Here is a 16,272-nt window from a genome sequence, read left to right as displayed (position 1 = left end):
TTTATGTAGAGCTGTTATATAGTCATCAGGCTCTGAGTTTCCCTCATGATAGCCATCTGAAATCAGATATAGGGCAAGGTCAGTTCAACTCATCAAACATTTACAAGGTCCCTACTCTGAGTTCTGCCTTAGAGTCTAGTGAGAAAAGTCAGTGTTGAAAGGGATCGATTTAACATAGATAAGATCAGACAGGTAATGTAATGTATAGAGAGCAACCCCTAAGAAATGCCACTGCAGAGTGCTTGCGAAGAATTAAGATGTTGCTGAAAACTCACTCCTCAAAACAAACTTGGGGTGCTAGCATTGCTATCAGTTAGTGGGTGGGGACACTGGGGCACAACAAAGCTACATTGTCCAAAGACATGTAAGGTAGGCACAATGCAGATGAAATGCAAATTCGCGATGTTGGTCCTGAGCCTGTGATCTCAGGCAGATTGTAGTGATGGCAACACAGAGGAGGAGGGACTGCTGGCCCAGGTGGAGAGAGCTATTCCAGGCTGAGAAAAAGCACCTTAACATGTTTTAATTAGAAAATCGCATAGTAAAAAATATAAAGCGCTCACATGGCCTGCAAGTTCACTCTGGCTGAAATGTTCCCATAGGGCTCCCAGGAGGTGTGTTTTTATGGAAACACTCCAAGAGCTCTTACTCCTGCAAGTGGCCGGTGGGTTCCAATCAGCTGAGTACTTTAACTCCACATCAGCAGGGCTTCTTGCAAATTGCATAGTAGATGAATGCAATAAATAAATGTAGGGTCAGATTTAAGACACAGCTGCAAGGAGAGCCACGAAGAAGGAAAGCTCAAGAGGAAAGTGACACCAGATCACTAAGGGTTTTCAAATCTGAGGTCGGATTTAAACCCAGGGAGGATCCGGAGCCCCCATGCGGCATTGAGCATGGTCAGATTCACAATCTAGAAATGCGACGTCAGTAACCATTTGAAACGGTGGGGAGGAAGAGAGCCTGGGGATGGGATTCCAGTTAAGGTTCTGCTGGACAGCCTCGCTATACCCTGGAGGTCCACTCCTTATGTTTTCTCACTCTGCCGTGTCCTGCTAGGGTGACCTGTAGGATTTGTGTCACTCAGGTACCTGTGGGTGTTTGGCAACAGCTGAAGCACCTAAAGAGATTGACGAGTGGATGGAGAGTGAGCTTGGGGCTATTCTTGTAGAGCAGTGGTTCTCAACCTGTGGGTCATGACTCCTTTGGGGGTTGGATGACTCTTTCACAGGGGTCGCCCAATTCATAACAGTGGCAAAATTACAGTTATGTAGTAGCAATGAAAATAATGTTATGGTTGGGGGGCACCACAGCCTGAGGAACTGTATTAAAGGGTCGTGGCATTAGGAAGGTTGAGAACCGCTGTTCTACAGACTGTCCATGCCGGGCCATGTGTTGGGAGCAATCTGGGGATTCTACTAACGATCACATTTCCTGTCTGGCAGCTCTTTCCTCTTTGGCTTTTTCTATATTTGCTAGATGCCCCTCTCCTTATTCCTTCAAGTCTAGGATATTTCAACACCCCTTGTGGTTTGCCTTAGAAAAACTCAAACTCACATTTGTCACCGACTCACAGTGACCTCATAGGCTAGGGCAGAATTGCCCCTGTGGATTTCTGAGACCGTAGCTCCTTAAAGGAGTAGAAAGCCTTGTCTTTCTTCCAAGGAGCAGCTAGTGGTTCTGAGAACTGTTGACCGTAGGGTTAGAAGCCCAGTACGTAACCAGCAGGGCTCCTGTCTGCCTTTCCTTACCTTGCCTACATCTTGATGAATGAGCTGTTTATTAAACACCCCTCAGTGACTCTACTGAACGTGCCATCTCCTTCTCAATGACATTTGACTGATAACTGAATCCTTGCTTTGGTCCATTAGAGAGGAGACAGAAGTTTGAATTAAAGCAAGCACAGTTGCGATGAAAATGAGGGTTACATTTTAAGTGTATCCCACGGGCGCACTCAGGCTGGAGCAACTTGCTGCACGGAGTGCCCAGAAACACCCAGAATGCTCGAACCACGAAAGACAAAGGTGCTTGAAGTGAACACCACTACCATTCGCAACTCTCTCTGCCTAGGCGGTGTGAGGCCATCACACGTAAAGTCTGCTTTGTGCCAGCGAGTCCCAAACCATCTGTAAGCCCATCCCGTGCCCTCTGGCATTCTGCAAATAATGTGCTGCAGGGTCAACTGGCACCGTGGAATCAGAAGACCGGTTAGTTAGCCCCCTGGGAGGTGTTACTAAGATGGCTGGTGATCAGAAGAGCTGCTTATTTTCATCATGACCTTCAGGCATTGAATAAAAAATACAATGAGTGCCATAGATTAGTATGAACAAGCCAATTAAAAGCCCCCCTGCACCTGTGGGATTTTCACATTTCTTTTCCAGGAGGCTGGAAGCATCAGTAGCCGCAGAGGCAGGATAGCGGCCTCCCCAGAATCTCTGATGAAGGCTGATCCTCTTGCTTGGCGTTTGCGGGATGGTTAAGGGGTTTGAGCCTGTTGAATATTTCACAAGTTGCAGCCCATGGGGAGAGAACCATGGACGGTGCAAAGGCAATCCCGTGTTTCTTTATGATTCCAATATGAAGGCAAGCCATTTCAGGGTGGGAGGGACGCAGGCTGGAGTTGGCCTACCGCCGGAAGGCATGGTGCACCAATTCTCCCACTTTAATATCTGCTGTTGCATTTTATATTCATCATGTCAGCATAATCTGCCTTTATGGGAATCATCTTGGTTCCCGACCAAATGCGTTTAGTCCCACTTTTGCTTTAAGTTTGATTGTAATATGACTTGAAGACTTCAATGAAATGTTTATATGGAAGGACGAGGGGAAGAGAAAAGGGAAAATGCAATTGGAAAATCAATCAGCAGAGAATTTCGAGAGCTGGCCTTGGTCGTGCTCCTACTTTGCTGACCTGCTTTTAATGGACACGGGGCTGGCTTTCTGATCAAGTGCGCTCTGCCGCTTCTCTCCTGCATGTGGAATAACACGATACGCTTTATCACCAGGCAGTTAAAACCCTTACCTCTGCCTCTAAATGACATCTACAGCTTGACACTCTGCCACCCTCTTACATATACATGAGCCTTCTCACTCTTGCCCATCCTTGTGCTTCTCTCTCTCCTCCAACAGTCAACAGCTGCCCACCCTCTGTGGGGCTCCCACAGAGGCAACCACCACCTCGTAGGAGTTATTGATCTCCAACAGAGATTTGATACTGTCCCTGGTACTGTGACACCTTCGGGCTCCCCAGTATGTTGAAACCTTAGCCTAGGTATCACCGGGAGGATCTGTGAGTATGTTATCCGTTTAGTTAACATTAAATCACAAGGAGGAGAATGAGGGCTCACCCAGTTTGGCCAGTGAGAGAGTTCAAGATCATTGTGCCAACCTGGCTGATAAACACATGTGGGGACAATTGAAGGGCAGAGAGATAAATGGCTCGGTGAGCCTCACCTTTCTAGTTCTTGGGTCTCTTGCTTTCTGATGGTCGGACCGGGGTCCAGCTGCCTTAGCCAGTTCCCTGCTTCAGCTGGCAAGGCTCACTTCCTGCATGACATTGCTGAGGAGAAGCCACATGCACCTACCCGGATGCAGCCCTGGGTGCTGGAGCAGCCATGAGGAGACCCCTGCCAGTGCTGAGATGCTACATGGTCACTGATTCAGCTTTCCTCCTGTAGTTGGCGTCATTGTGTCTGTTTTGTGAGATGGAGGAGGACTTTGTGGATTGTTGTCGGACATATGGGCTCATGTTGGACTTGTGGGCTTGGGCAGCACTGGGTTGGGATGTTTTCTTGGTGCACACTTAACCTTTATATAAAACTCTCTCTTATACATATGGGTTTCTGTGGACTTGTTTCTCTGAAGTACTCAGACTAACACAACCAGTATATAAAATATAAAAAACAGAAGAGAGGGATGCAGAGAGAAGATGGAAGCGTGACGACAGGCCGAGATTGGGGTGATGCAGTTACAAGGCAAGGAATGACAAGGCATGCCAGCATCCATGAAAAGTCAGCAAGGGACAAAGAGGGATCTTCCCAAAGTAAGCATGCCTTTCCACCATCTTGGTTTTGGACTTTTAGAATCCAGAACTATGTGAGAATAACTTTCTGCAGCTTGTAATCCACCTGTGGGAGCTGTGCTGGTTTCATGTGATATGCTTTGGGCGGCTAACTAACCACAAGGTCAGCAGCGCAAAACCACCAACAGCTCTGAGGGAGAAAGGTGAGCTTTTCTGCTCCCGTACAGATTTAAAACTTCCTCAGATACCCAAAGGGACAGTTCTACTCTGTCGTGGAGGGTCCTTATGGTTTGGACTAGACTCAATGGAAGTGCATTTGGTTTTCAGGTATTTTGTTCCACAAGTCTAGGACATGAACACAGTCCCCAACTGCAGTCTTCTTCCAAATCAATGTCCTGCAGGCCTTTCTTTAAATCTCTGATCATGCTTAACATTCTCCCTACTTTATGGTGCACTACTTCTACCATCTACTTAATGATACGTGTGTGGGTGGATTCATAGCCAGCAATTCAATTGTGATTTACCAAGCACTTATGACGTGCCAAGCCCTTTTCAAAATATTTGTGAAAGGACCAAGGATGAGGCATAAAAGCCCCCTGCTCTCCAGGAAAGACAAGACAATAAACACATGTCCAAGGAAATCTATAAGGGAACTTTCTAATAGTGATACTTGCCATAAAATACCTTTTGTAAAGGAATAGGGAGCGAATATATATGTTGAGAGGAGTATTTTTGCTGAAGTGGCCAGGCAAGGCTTCTCTGTGTAGGTACCATGTGGCTTTGGACTGAGACGCAGACACCAAAGGACTCTAGTCTGCAAGCTTGGGGAGGGTGGTGGGAGAGTTCCAGGCAAACGGAGTAGCAGTACTTGAGCTCTGAGCCCAGGGGCAGCTTGGCCTATTGAATGAATAGCCCTGTGGGTTTGGAGCAATGGTGGAGGAGCCATGGTAGAAGATGGGCCAGATAATCCATTTCTAATAATTTCTGAGATAATTCTTGGATCGTTTCTTGGGTTGAGATAAATGAGGATGTGTATACGTGCCAACAAGGAAGACGGTGCCCTTCTAGGAGTCAAGGTCGTGTCTCAAGATTCTGAACTCCCAGACGGTGCCTGGAATCAAGTAGGTCCTCGATAGTGTATGTTGTGTGAATCAATAGGCAAATAAATGAATGAGTGAATGAATGAATAAATATGGCTGCTTTCACTGAGGCAACTTTTTCCTTGAGCTTCTTGATGTACACCAACCCCCCACACTACTTTCCCTGCCATGCCAGCAACAGTTTCCTGTCTTTGTAATAGAGTAAGTCCAGAGCTATTTTCTGTGATTCAATATTTACTGTGTTTCACACACTGTTATTATCATTTAACGTTTACTGTCTGCTGACTGTGCACTCATCGCTGTAGCAAACAAAGAGCTCAATCTAGTTTTGGTTCACGGGCTAATTTAGTCAAGAAAAGGAGCCGTTGTAAGGACAACTGACAGAGTAGAAATTGCGTGTTCTGGGAATCCACTGGGTCTGGCCGTGTACACATTCCCTATTGACCTTGGCAAGTCACTCTTTCTGATCTTCCGTTTTCCAATCTAGAAATAGAGAGAGTAAGCCTCTTTGATAGTGGCATTTCAGGCACAAGTCGGGTGGGGGGTGTGCGGGGAGTCCCAGGAGTAAAAAGTCAAATTTCCCTAAGGATGTGAACAGATACTTCACTTGCCACCATAGGTGCCTGGCTGTCTCACCAGAATGTGGCCTGCCATTGGGGATCTCTACTGCTGTGATTCCACCAGCTTTCAGCACCCTGAGTGCCCAGCCAGCACTACCTGTGCCGTCCTTGAGCTACTTGACTTAAAACCAGTTGCCATTGAACTGACTCCGCTTCATGCCAGCTCATGGGTGTCAGAGTGGAATTGTGCTCCATTGGCTTTTTGTGGCTGATTTTTAAAAGGTAGATGTCTAAGCCTTTTTTCTTTTCTAGATTGACTTGAACTTCCAAACTTTCTTTTAGCAGATGAGAGACACCTGTTGTTTAATCAGAGCACTGTGTCCAGAGGCAGCTGGGTTCTCTGAATCTCTGGCTCTGGGTTGGATGCAGAGAGAAACTGAGTGCGCTGCTGAGCAAGGCCATTTCCCCAAATGTCCTCACCTGGTGGCCCAGCTGCCTGCCTGCCAGGAAAGCTACCGCCAAGGCTTCAGTTGTTGGGGAATCCGAGGAAACCCATCACCCCAACACTGGAGGGAAAGAAGGTGCTCAGGAGCACCCTGTTTTCTAACCTGGGCACTAAGCCTCTTGCTGAGCATGACAGGGAGTCCGCAGGCCTGTTTGATAGGAGCTAATGAACTTTTGTGATTACCTCCGGCCCTGCTCAACTATTTCTGTAATGAGGGAAGTCCAGGAATGTTTTCACCTGGATGAATCACTTACTCTGTTCCAGCCACTTTGCCTTTACTTGGAAATAGGGGGCAAGCCACTGGAAGGTTTTGAGTAGAGGAGTGACTTGAGCTTTGGAAGCATTTGTTGGGCTTGGGGCTGAAGATTGGACTGAGAGGGCAAGGGTTGAAGAGAGCCAAATCAAGAGATGTGTGAAGGCAAGGCAGACAAGAATGGAGGCTTTTTTTAGGCCAGGTGGTTGCAGTAGAAGCTCCGAGGATTCTGTTTTGGATCAGTTTGGAAGAATTTGCTGATGGATTAGATGAGGCATGGAAGAGAGAGTAAGCAGTCAAAGATGTCTCAAGGCTGTTTTTTTCCAGAGCATGTGAAGGGTCCATTAGATCCTGTCCTATTAAACCTAAAAATTATAACAAATACTAAAAGATAACTTTTTCTCTTTTAGCACTTACTAAATGCCAGAGATTGTTTCCCTAAGGACTTCTAATCATGAATCTCAAAGAGTTAGAGTTCACTGGGAATGGACAATACACGAATAATTCAGTAGACTATGGTGAGCAAGCATCATCTTCTCATCATTCCAAGGCCTTAGGCCTTTCTTTCAAGGTCACCACATATGAGGAGGCTGCAGTGGGGCATGGGGGAAAGAGGATTGAATAAGGAGCGTTTCTAACTTGGCTTGGACATCAGTCTTCCTCAGGTTTGTGTGTGCATCTGGGGGCTGAACATCTTGGAGTTGTAAAAATACTATCTCCTAGTCCATTGAGTGTCTCTTGAGCAGGGTGCAAAGTTTTAAGTATTAGGCACGCTTAACACTGCCTGTCTACAGATTAATTGACTTTGTCTCCTGCAGTAGCTTAGTAAAGTACAGAGTGGGTAAGTCACCAAGGACCAGACCACCTTTCCATTTGTTCACGAGAAGCACCGAGGAAGTCTTGTCCTTGTGGGAACATAGTCACTTTAGCAGGGGACACTGTGCAGAGTTGTGCATGACCCCATTGCGGCGCCACTATTGGCACCTTGTACCCCCACCTTCCTTATCCAATGCTGGACTGTGATAGGGCAATACTGCATTGTAGTACTTTTGAACCAGTCATTACTTTCTAAAGTATCCACAGACATCGTTCAGAGGGGACAATGACAGCGACAAAGGGCATGAACTTCAAATCAGGAAAACCAGTTAACAACTCACTAAAATTTCCCAGCTCTCCATGAGACTATTGGGGGGTGGGACAATGGTAATTCAGATATTTTGAAGCCCCAGAAACCATTTATTTCCCTTTTCTTTTTTGATTTGGAGTACAGTATAGAAACTGTCAACAAGCGGAGCTCCTCGGACTGAACCTTGCAGGGTAACCCTGAGATACCTCAGCAGAACCCCTGCTGTCTTGAACTCTTCCAGCCCTGCTGTCTAACAGTTCTGCTATGAGTATGTCCGTCTCAGCTTGTAAGGAACTTGCCTTCGGAAACCCCCCACCTCTTGAAGGTTTCCCCTCATGTTCTTTAGGATCCATGGCCCAGAAGAATGTTGAGTGATTTTGCCCTCTGGCTCAGTTTGCTTGCACAGATAGAAAGGAGTGTATTGCCTTATCACGCGTGCTATTTTTTAATGGGGTCCATCACCTTTGGCACCCGATAAGCCCGATTCAGGATCTGGCTATGCCACTTCCTAGCTCTGTTATATGGCGACCAGTTTGGCCATAATTGCCCCTTTTTAAAATGGAAACTGGTTTCTGGCTCAAGGTTTGATGTAAGGAAAATTATCTGGCTCGAAGTAGGCACCTTCTGAACTTCTGAACAACCGTGGCTCCTTCTCACACCCCAGTAGCAAAGCCGGGCCTGCAGCTCATGGGAATCTTGGGTTTTGTCTTGCAGAGATGTCTGGCACGGCGGCGGACATCTCGCTGGTGCACTGGAGACAACAGTGGCTGGAGAATGGCACCCTGTACTTCCATGTGTCCATGAGCAGCTCTGGGCAGCTGGCCCGGGCCACCGCCCCCACCCTGCAGGAGCCCTCCGAGATTGTAGAGGAACAGATGCACATCCTGCACATTTCTGTGATGGTGAGTGATTGGGGAGGCCAGGGGAGGTGGGCGGGATGGAGTGGGGCAGGGAGACGGAAGGCTGATGGGGGATTGCCAGCAGATGGCAGGAAGAGCTGCCTGCCTCCGAGGTTAGAACGACAAAAGGAAGGTCAGATGGATTCCATGGTGTCACTTGGACTGATGCATACCCATCCATCATCTGTCAGCTGTGACACACTAATTATGCTTTGGAGAAGAAAATTAAGGGTCTCCAACTCCTTGGCCTTTTGGCCGACATCTCAGGGAATAGCTGTTTAGCATCTGCAGCGTGCTCGGCCTGCCTTGCTGGGGCGTGCGACGTGGTGCTTGAAGCTGTAACTGACGGTTCCAGAATGACTGAGCAAACAAAATCAGAACAGGCTGCTCTTTGCGGAGTGCCCTTGAACATACCCTGGGCTTTAATGCTCACAACAACACTTACAGCGTTTGGGCTATGTGTGATCTCTGACGTTGCGCGTGGCGGCCCCCTTCATTCTGTTCCATGTATAACTGAATACCTGTCAGAGGAGCATGGCAAGGTCGCTTTGCTATTAAAAGATGGCACTCTACTCTTCGGTACTTGAACCTCAGCAAGTTTAGCTACAAAGCCTGGACAATGTCCTCTAGCTCCTGATATGAAAGGATTTCTTGAGTATCTATTAGGTGGAAATAATGATGCTGGCTTCCTCTCTGAGCAGCATCCAGGTGCGTTAGCTTTAAGCACGGTTGGTGTTAGCCATATCACTCCCATGTTGGAGATGATCTTCCCTCTTGGTTGGCCCCTGAACTGGAGCTCTCTGATTTTGCCACCTTCTCACAGAGAAAGAGAGAGAGAGAGAGATTCTCGGATTGAAAGCCCTGGGATGGCAGCTGGAACTGCACACACGTTTCTCTAACATGAAACAAAACCGTAATTAATATCTTTGCACGTAGATGCAGTGCCAAGGAAACCCACTGCCACTGAGATGTTGGCAAGTCATAGCAACTCTCTGTAGGGTTTTGAATTTTGATGGGAGAGGAATGCCTGGTCATTCTTGCGAGGAGTACTGGTGGATTTGAACTGGTGACCTTGTGCAGCAGGTCAGTGCTCACCCAACAATTCCGTTAGAGCATCTAATGGGCCCAGGAAGAGAGATCTGATCATCATAGCACCTGACACCTTCTAATGTTTTTTACTCCTCAAAGCCACCCACCCCTACATCAGTTTCTCTGTCAGTACAACCCTGCCAGACACAGGGAAGTAAGACCTGGTCTTTTCAGTCTGTATGTGAGGCAGGTTTAGCTGAAAGAGGCAAAAATGTCTACAGTTGCCCAAAAGAGTGGGCCTACCGCTGTATTGATGCCTCCATTCAACAGCCAACACGTATTTATTGGGACTCTACAAGGGAACAGACCTGTGGGTTGGAGCTGGGTTCTTCTTGGTGTTTTGTTTTTTCCCTCTGCTTGTAACCCACTTCAGTAGGCATTCTGATTAGGGCTGAGCAAGAACTTGGAAGCTGCCTTCTCTTTTTGGAAACACACACACACACACACACACACACACACACACACACATGCCCCAGTCAGACAGCAATGTTAATTTTGGACCTAACGCACGCTCATCACGTGAAGGAACGAATCAAGGCCTTTGTGTTATTCATGGAATGAGTGTGATAGACTTTTTTTCATAGATATATATTTAGCAAATGATGCAGCCACATGCCCAGCCAAATGGGTGCCTACATGCTAACTTTGAGTGTGAGTTCATAAGCACCAGCTCGGGATACTTTTTTGCTGAATTTCCTTTGAGACCCGTGGTACCTATTCTTTCTTTATTATTTGAGAAATAGACTCCAATGTAATGAATATGTATTGACCATGTTCTGTGTTCTGGATGCAACATTTACTTCCTGTACCTATCCTTCCTGTAACCCAGTAACCAAATAGTATGATCTCATTTATAATGAATCTCGAATGGTTTTCTCTCCCACCTTCCCTAGTGTTTGTTTGACTGCATTTGGATGCTTCCCCACGGAGTGTAGCCCTTTCACACTCCCTTCTTTTCAGGGAGTTAAAATTTGCAAGATGAACTCATGAATACTTAGATGTTTGAGAATCTCTATAATTTCAAATTTGCCTCCTAAGATTGGGGCATGTGGCTATTGGCAACTCCAGATTCCCCCCTACCCATGGCTTCAGTGGCCCAAGACCACCCTCTTGTGGTCCTACAAGTTCTGTTTCCACCCTTCAGTGCTCAAGAATCTGGATCTTTCCTGCCCCACTTTTAGAGAACAGAGTTGGGTCCAGGGACTTGAAGCCCTATTCTGCCACTGAAGGCTCTGGTTGGGTTCATCAGTGTTCACCTCGGGGCGCCTTGGTTTTCTGTTGGCTGTCAAGAAGGGATTAATACTTTTCTGTATGTACACGAAACGCTTGGGCCAGAGGAGCATGGCTCATAATAGTTTTAGTTTTCATTATTAAGAAAGTTGAAGCTGAAAAGTTTGATATGCATTGATTTATTATACCCTTTCATATCACAGATGGATAAACTGAGGTTGAAAGACAGACACAGACAGGTGCTGGGTCCTCTGAGCCGTTCAGGAGCTTGGACTAGTGTCCAGGCATTTTTGAAACCAAGACCTGATCTTCCTGTTCTGCCCACAAGCAATCCACCAAGAACAAAAAGAATGTTTTGCTCTGTTCCCTGTCTTCCAATCAGTCATTCAAGATGTCATTCAAGGTGATAGGGATCTGACTGCCAATTTCACAGATGAGAAATTTGAGACTCGGTGAGTTTCATCGGCATGCCCACAGTTTAACAGGGAGGCAGTTCTGAAACCTGGATTTTCTTAAGGTTCCAAACTTGTACCATGGCATCATGGTTCTTGCTTGGACAGTGTTCTTATTATTCCTGCCTGTCTATCTTATCTGTTATCCACCTATCTGTTATCTACCTATCTATTATTCTCAGATGGTTTATGAGAAGATCCAAAACACACAATAAAATCTCAAAGATATCTAGAGGCCAGGGTCAGGGATTGCCTTCCATTCTTTCTCAGCAAAAATGCCCTGCCTGCCCATGCCGTGAAACCAATTTCTGCTCACCCAGTGGAACCTGCTACAGTCCATGCCCACTGGAGGGGAACCAGCCTGCTCTGTAAGCCTCGTTAAACCCTGCACTGAGTATCTCCATGTCCCAGAAGTCTGCATCATCTGACGCTTAATATCCAAACGGGTGATGCACAGGGAAGTACTTAGTGAAAATCAAGACAACAAAAAGAACGGACAGTCCTCTCTTCTAGTCCCCTTCTCAGCTTTGCTGACTGATATGTCACGTGCCCTCCTTAGATGCACAGGTGATGTGATGCAGAGAAGAGAACAGAGGTTGGGGATCATCCGTGGAAACAAAAGTGATTTTACCAATCTCAGAAGTTGGTGAAAGCAGTAGAGGAAATAGATATCTCGTCCCCAATATTCAAGCTTGCACATTGTGGGTAGACAACTGTGATGGTTGAGATTATATGTCAATCTGGTTACCACAAGATTCTCACTGATTTGCAAGAGATTGTGTCACCATCCTTCATTTCGAGATCTGATGTAAGCAGCCAATCAGTTCAGAGTAGAGTTCCCTTAGGGATGTGGTCTGTATCCAGTATATATGGCTGTCCTGGGGAAGATTGCCTTCTTTTAGTCCTGTATGTGATGCAGCATCCTTTGACCTTTAATATCTCCATACACTCGACTTCCCTAGTTTTGCTCCTCTTGAGAGCCTTGCTTATGACACCAAAAAAACAAACAACCAATCACAAGTTTCTTTCTGGTGCATTCATTCATCCATCAGCACTTATTAAGAACTGAACACGTACCAGTCATACACCAAATGATGGTAACGCAATAATAAATGTCTGTGTCAGACCAAAACTGTGCTTCATACAGTTTTCATTTGCTATGATCTCTTTGAATTAGGTCATTAGGCTTTCCTTCTTGAGCGTCTTGCTTGACTTGATCCAACTTTGGTTGGGAGGCCACCATTCCACTGTTTATGCCACGCAGACACAAGGACGATTGCCATGCACCCCCATTTAGAGCGCTTCAGACCGGGACGAGGAAGACAATGGGTTGAGTTTAATTTTCGATCCTACTTTTCTTTTTATTCTAGACAAATAATCAGAATGTCTTATATTTATTGGATGTTTATTTTGTTAGGTACTGTCCTGACTTTTTCATGCATTTGCATTTTTAATTCTCAAAACCAACCTTAAGGTGGATACTATTATTATATTCTATTTATAAATCCTGCAGATTAAATGGGGAAGCCAGTATTGCGTTCTGTGTGGGCTGCACCTAATATGACCACCACTTTTCTCCTCTGGGCACTACGTCTTGGTTTAGACGCTAAGATTTCTTGAATGGATTCTTAGACTCTTCCTTCTATGGCCTCCATGAACTACAACTGCATGTGTCACCAGCTTTCTGGCCTTGGTGAAATCAGCCTGATCGACTGTACAGCTGTACTGGTAGCCCCTCACACTCAGAATTGTCTGTGTGTCAACTGATATCCCATGTGTATGTAAGCGCTGCCCACAGGGAATGCACGGACTGCCATCATTAGGGACTTTTTAATATGCATCCTGCCGTTTAAATCTTCTAATGCCTTGGCGAATTAGATCCAGTTATTGTCATTTATTTATAGACGAGGAATGTGGGAGTTCTTGGAGTTTTGCAATTTGCTCAAGTTCTCACCACCACTAAGTGCGAAACCCGGGATTCCACCTCCCATCTGTCCAGACTCCGCCTCTGTGCGCTGGCACAGTGCCGCCTGTGCAGATCCGGTCAGTGATCAAAAAGCGGTAACCCTCATTACACTGTTAGCCGGAGTGGGGATCCCTCTTGCCTGTTATTTGTGAACTATTCTCTCTAGTGCTCAAGAGCCTCAATAGGCCTTGGAAACGTGTCAGCGGCGAAGAGAAGAGTTGCCCATGCCAGCAATTTATGGATAAGAAAAAAGAAATTTGAAGGCGGCTGAGGGACTTGGCTGGGTTACAGAGAGTCAAACGAGAACCCGGGGCTTGAATTGCGCTCTTCCATGCTCCCTGTGTTGATCACCACCGCAGGATACCGCAGGAACCTCACCGCCACCAGCTCAGTTGGGGAACTAGATGCACAAACCTGATTAGTAAGGGAAGAGACCCTTTAGGAAGTGGGAAGCAGGAACCTGCCTCTGATGAGCCTAGGTTAAGTGCACACAAAGGCTACCAAGATGATCAGAGCGTTTTCTTTATTATTCGCCTGTAGCTGTAACTGTCATTTTCATTTTTGGTGAGGGGAGAGGACTTTTTTTTCTTTTGGCTGCTGTTACATTGGCATTTCATGATATACTTTTTTTGGCCTTGATCACACTTTCTTTCCACAAATATAACTCTCGCTTGTGGCTCAGAGGACCAGTCATGCTGACTGTATGCTCCGCCTCATCTCTTCTTTTTTGATCGTGAGAAATACCATATCACTTTAGGATGGTGTGTCTTGTCTTAAAGACTTCCATCAAAGTTACTGGTTGAAAACTGTTAAGATCAATATTTTCCTTTGTGGCTTTTTTCTTCCTTTGTCTTTTTAGTGACAAAATGGCTTAAGAAAGGGATGAAAGGTTGTGATGTTTGGTTTGATGTTCAGGAAGAGAAGGTTTCTCTGAGGAGACATTTCTTTCTGAAGTACGACACCACAGAAAGTGCCAGAGACTTGTACAAGCGGGGAACAACATGAGGGGGCTACAGGGGGACAAAGCCCAGCCACAGCCAAACGACCCTTTCCACGTGGCTGAGTTACCCAGCTGAGGCGGGATCTGAGCGAGGCATCCGGATTTCCTTTCCCTGGGGTTCTGTAAGCTGAGGCAGAAGCGCTTCTCCGTAGGATTTGGGGACCCAGTCATCAGCTAGATTATAAATTTGATGACTGTCATGGTTTCGTCAAATGTAGAAGCTCTATGATTCCTTATCATAATAATATATAGAAAGATACTCTTAGGACTGTGAAAAACCACAGCAATATGGGTGCACTACAACTGGCAGCGAGTTTCTCTTCTGATGTTGTTGATAGCTGATTCTGACCTACATTGTATGCCTGCGCCTTTTTTTTTTAGTTTTTATTGTTGCTTTTTATGGAGTCTTTATGTATCTGATTTTTATATGCTTTTGGAGCTTGGCACGACAATGATGACATCAACAAATTATGCACTTCATCATTGTATGTAGTGCATATACTAATGATAAGATAGTAAAAACGCAATTTCAAAAAGCAGAACGAAAACTAGTGGTGCCCTGGGTTAAGCCTCGGGCTGCTAAGCCAAAGGAGAGCAGATAAAAGCATCGCACTTTCCCTGAGAGAAAGAGGTGGGTTTCTCCTCCCATGCAGATTCCCAGTTTTGGAAACCCCCAGGGGCAACTCCTCTTTGTCCCGTGGCGACACGATGAGCTGGAATTGACTGGAAGGCAGTGAATCTGGTGGGTTAAGTATGTTTCTTGGTAACTCCATTATATCTTAAATTGAGAACCACCCGTATAAGAAATTAGCATTACCATTCTCAACCCGTAGCTTTGCTTAGAGGATTGATAGAATATTGGGCTAGCACTATTTATAAAGTTCTGTGAATTATGACATTAGAAAATTCCTGTAATGCCACACATTCCCTCTTGTGTTGATTCAATAATTCAACCGTGCAGCATTCATTGAGGGGCAAAGGAAAAAGAAATCAACCACAGCTCCGAATGATCCAATTAAAGTAGCTGACTCATTTTAAGATGTGTCAGTGAGACACCGGTGGAGAGTAGCTGAGCCCTGGTGTATTGTGCTTACTTCTTGGGGCCATATGCTAAGAGAAGCAGTCCATTAGGCAGTTAGGAGAAAACAATCAAGTCAATGAAGAGCACTGAGAAAACAATAATCAATCTTAATGTGCTTAGTATACTCTACACACCGGACATATGTTTAAATCAGTTGATTTTTTACAATAACTCCAACTCAGTACTTTAAAAATTGTTATTTTAAGTTTTATTGGAATGCATCCACATAGCATATGATTCAATGGTCCAATTATATTAACAGAGTGTATAATCATCATCACAATCCATTTTAGAACATATTCTTTTGTTTGGACTCATTATTAGCTCCTTGTCCCCCCACCCCTCCTTCCCTGCCATACCCCAAGAAACCACTAGTTCAGTTACTGTCTCATAGATGGGCCCACTGTACTGTTAAGAAAGATCGACTTAGGGAATGTGATTTTCAAGAACCCTGGGCTCAGTGTCCAGAGAGTCACATGCTGACCCCATAACTGATGTACCAGCCATAGACTGTCCATGTTTGCTTTCTGCTTCTGCTTCCTCCTCTGTAATGGGGTGATGGTGGCCTTCCTTACCTCAGAGGACTGTATGAAGTGTACTCCTTGTTGTGAAAGGACATCCCTGGTGGCCCGATGGTTACGTGTTGGGCTGCTAACCGCAACGTCAGCCAGTTGAAGCCTCCCTCTATTCTTTGGGGGTAAAGACAAGGCTTTCTACTCTCGTAAAGAATTATAGTCTGGTCAACCCACCTGGCCAGTTCTACTCTGCCCTGTAGGGTTTCAACGTGTCAGAATTGACTTGATGGCAGTGAGGAGATATAGACATAGCACATCACTTAGTATAAGGCACATAGTATTTTAATGTGTGCCTCTTTGCTACATCTAAGTCACATGACTGTTGTGTGTAAAAGACATGACTGTGCTATATATATGTGATATTATTGGAGGTCTTGTAAGAGGCAACCAGGGGGACACGGAGCCAAGGCATTCA

The 16,272-nt window shown here is 45.7% G+C and overlaps 1 protein-coding gene across 8 annotated transcripts in view; it reads left to right on the top strand.

Moving 5' to 3' along the window:
- ASTN2 (astrotactin 2) overlaps positions 1–16,272 on the top strand; it is a 1,111,474-nt gene that overhangs the window by 139,531 nt on the left and 955,671 nt on the right. For all 8 annotated transcript variants that reach the window (XM_075560396.1, XM_075560395.1, XM_075560402.1 and 5 more), the window contains exon 2: positions 8,280–8,467. In XM_075560396.1, coding sequence (XP_075416511.1) covers positions 8,280–8,467 — 188 coding nt within the window. The remainder of the gene's footprint in view (positions 1–8,279; positions 8,468–16,272) is intronic.

Source organism: Tenrec ecaudatus, chromosome 10 (genome assembly GCF_050624435.1).
Source record: "Tenrec ecaudatus isolate mTenEca1 chromosome 10, mTenEca1.hap1, whole genome shotgun sequence".
NCBI classification, from domain to species: domain Eukaryota; kingdom Metazoa; phylum Chordata; class Mammalia; order Afrosoricida; family Tenrecidae; genus Tenrec; species Tenrec ecaudatus.
This window is presented reverse-complemented; position numbering and strand designations above follow the sequence as displayed.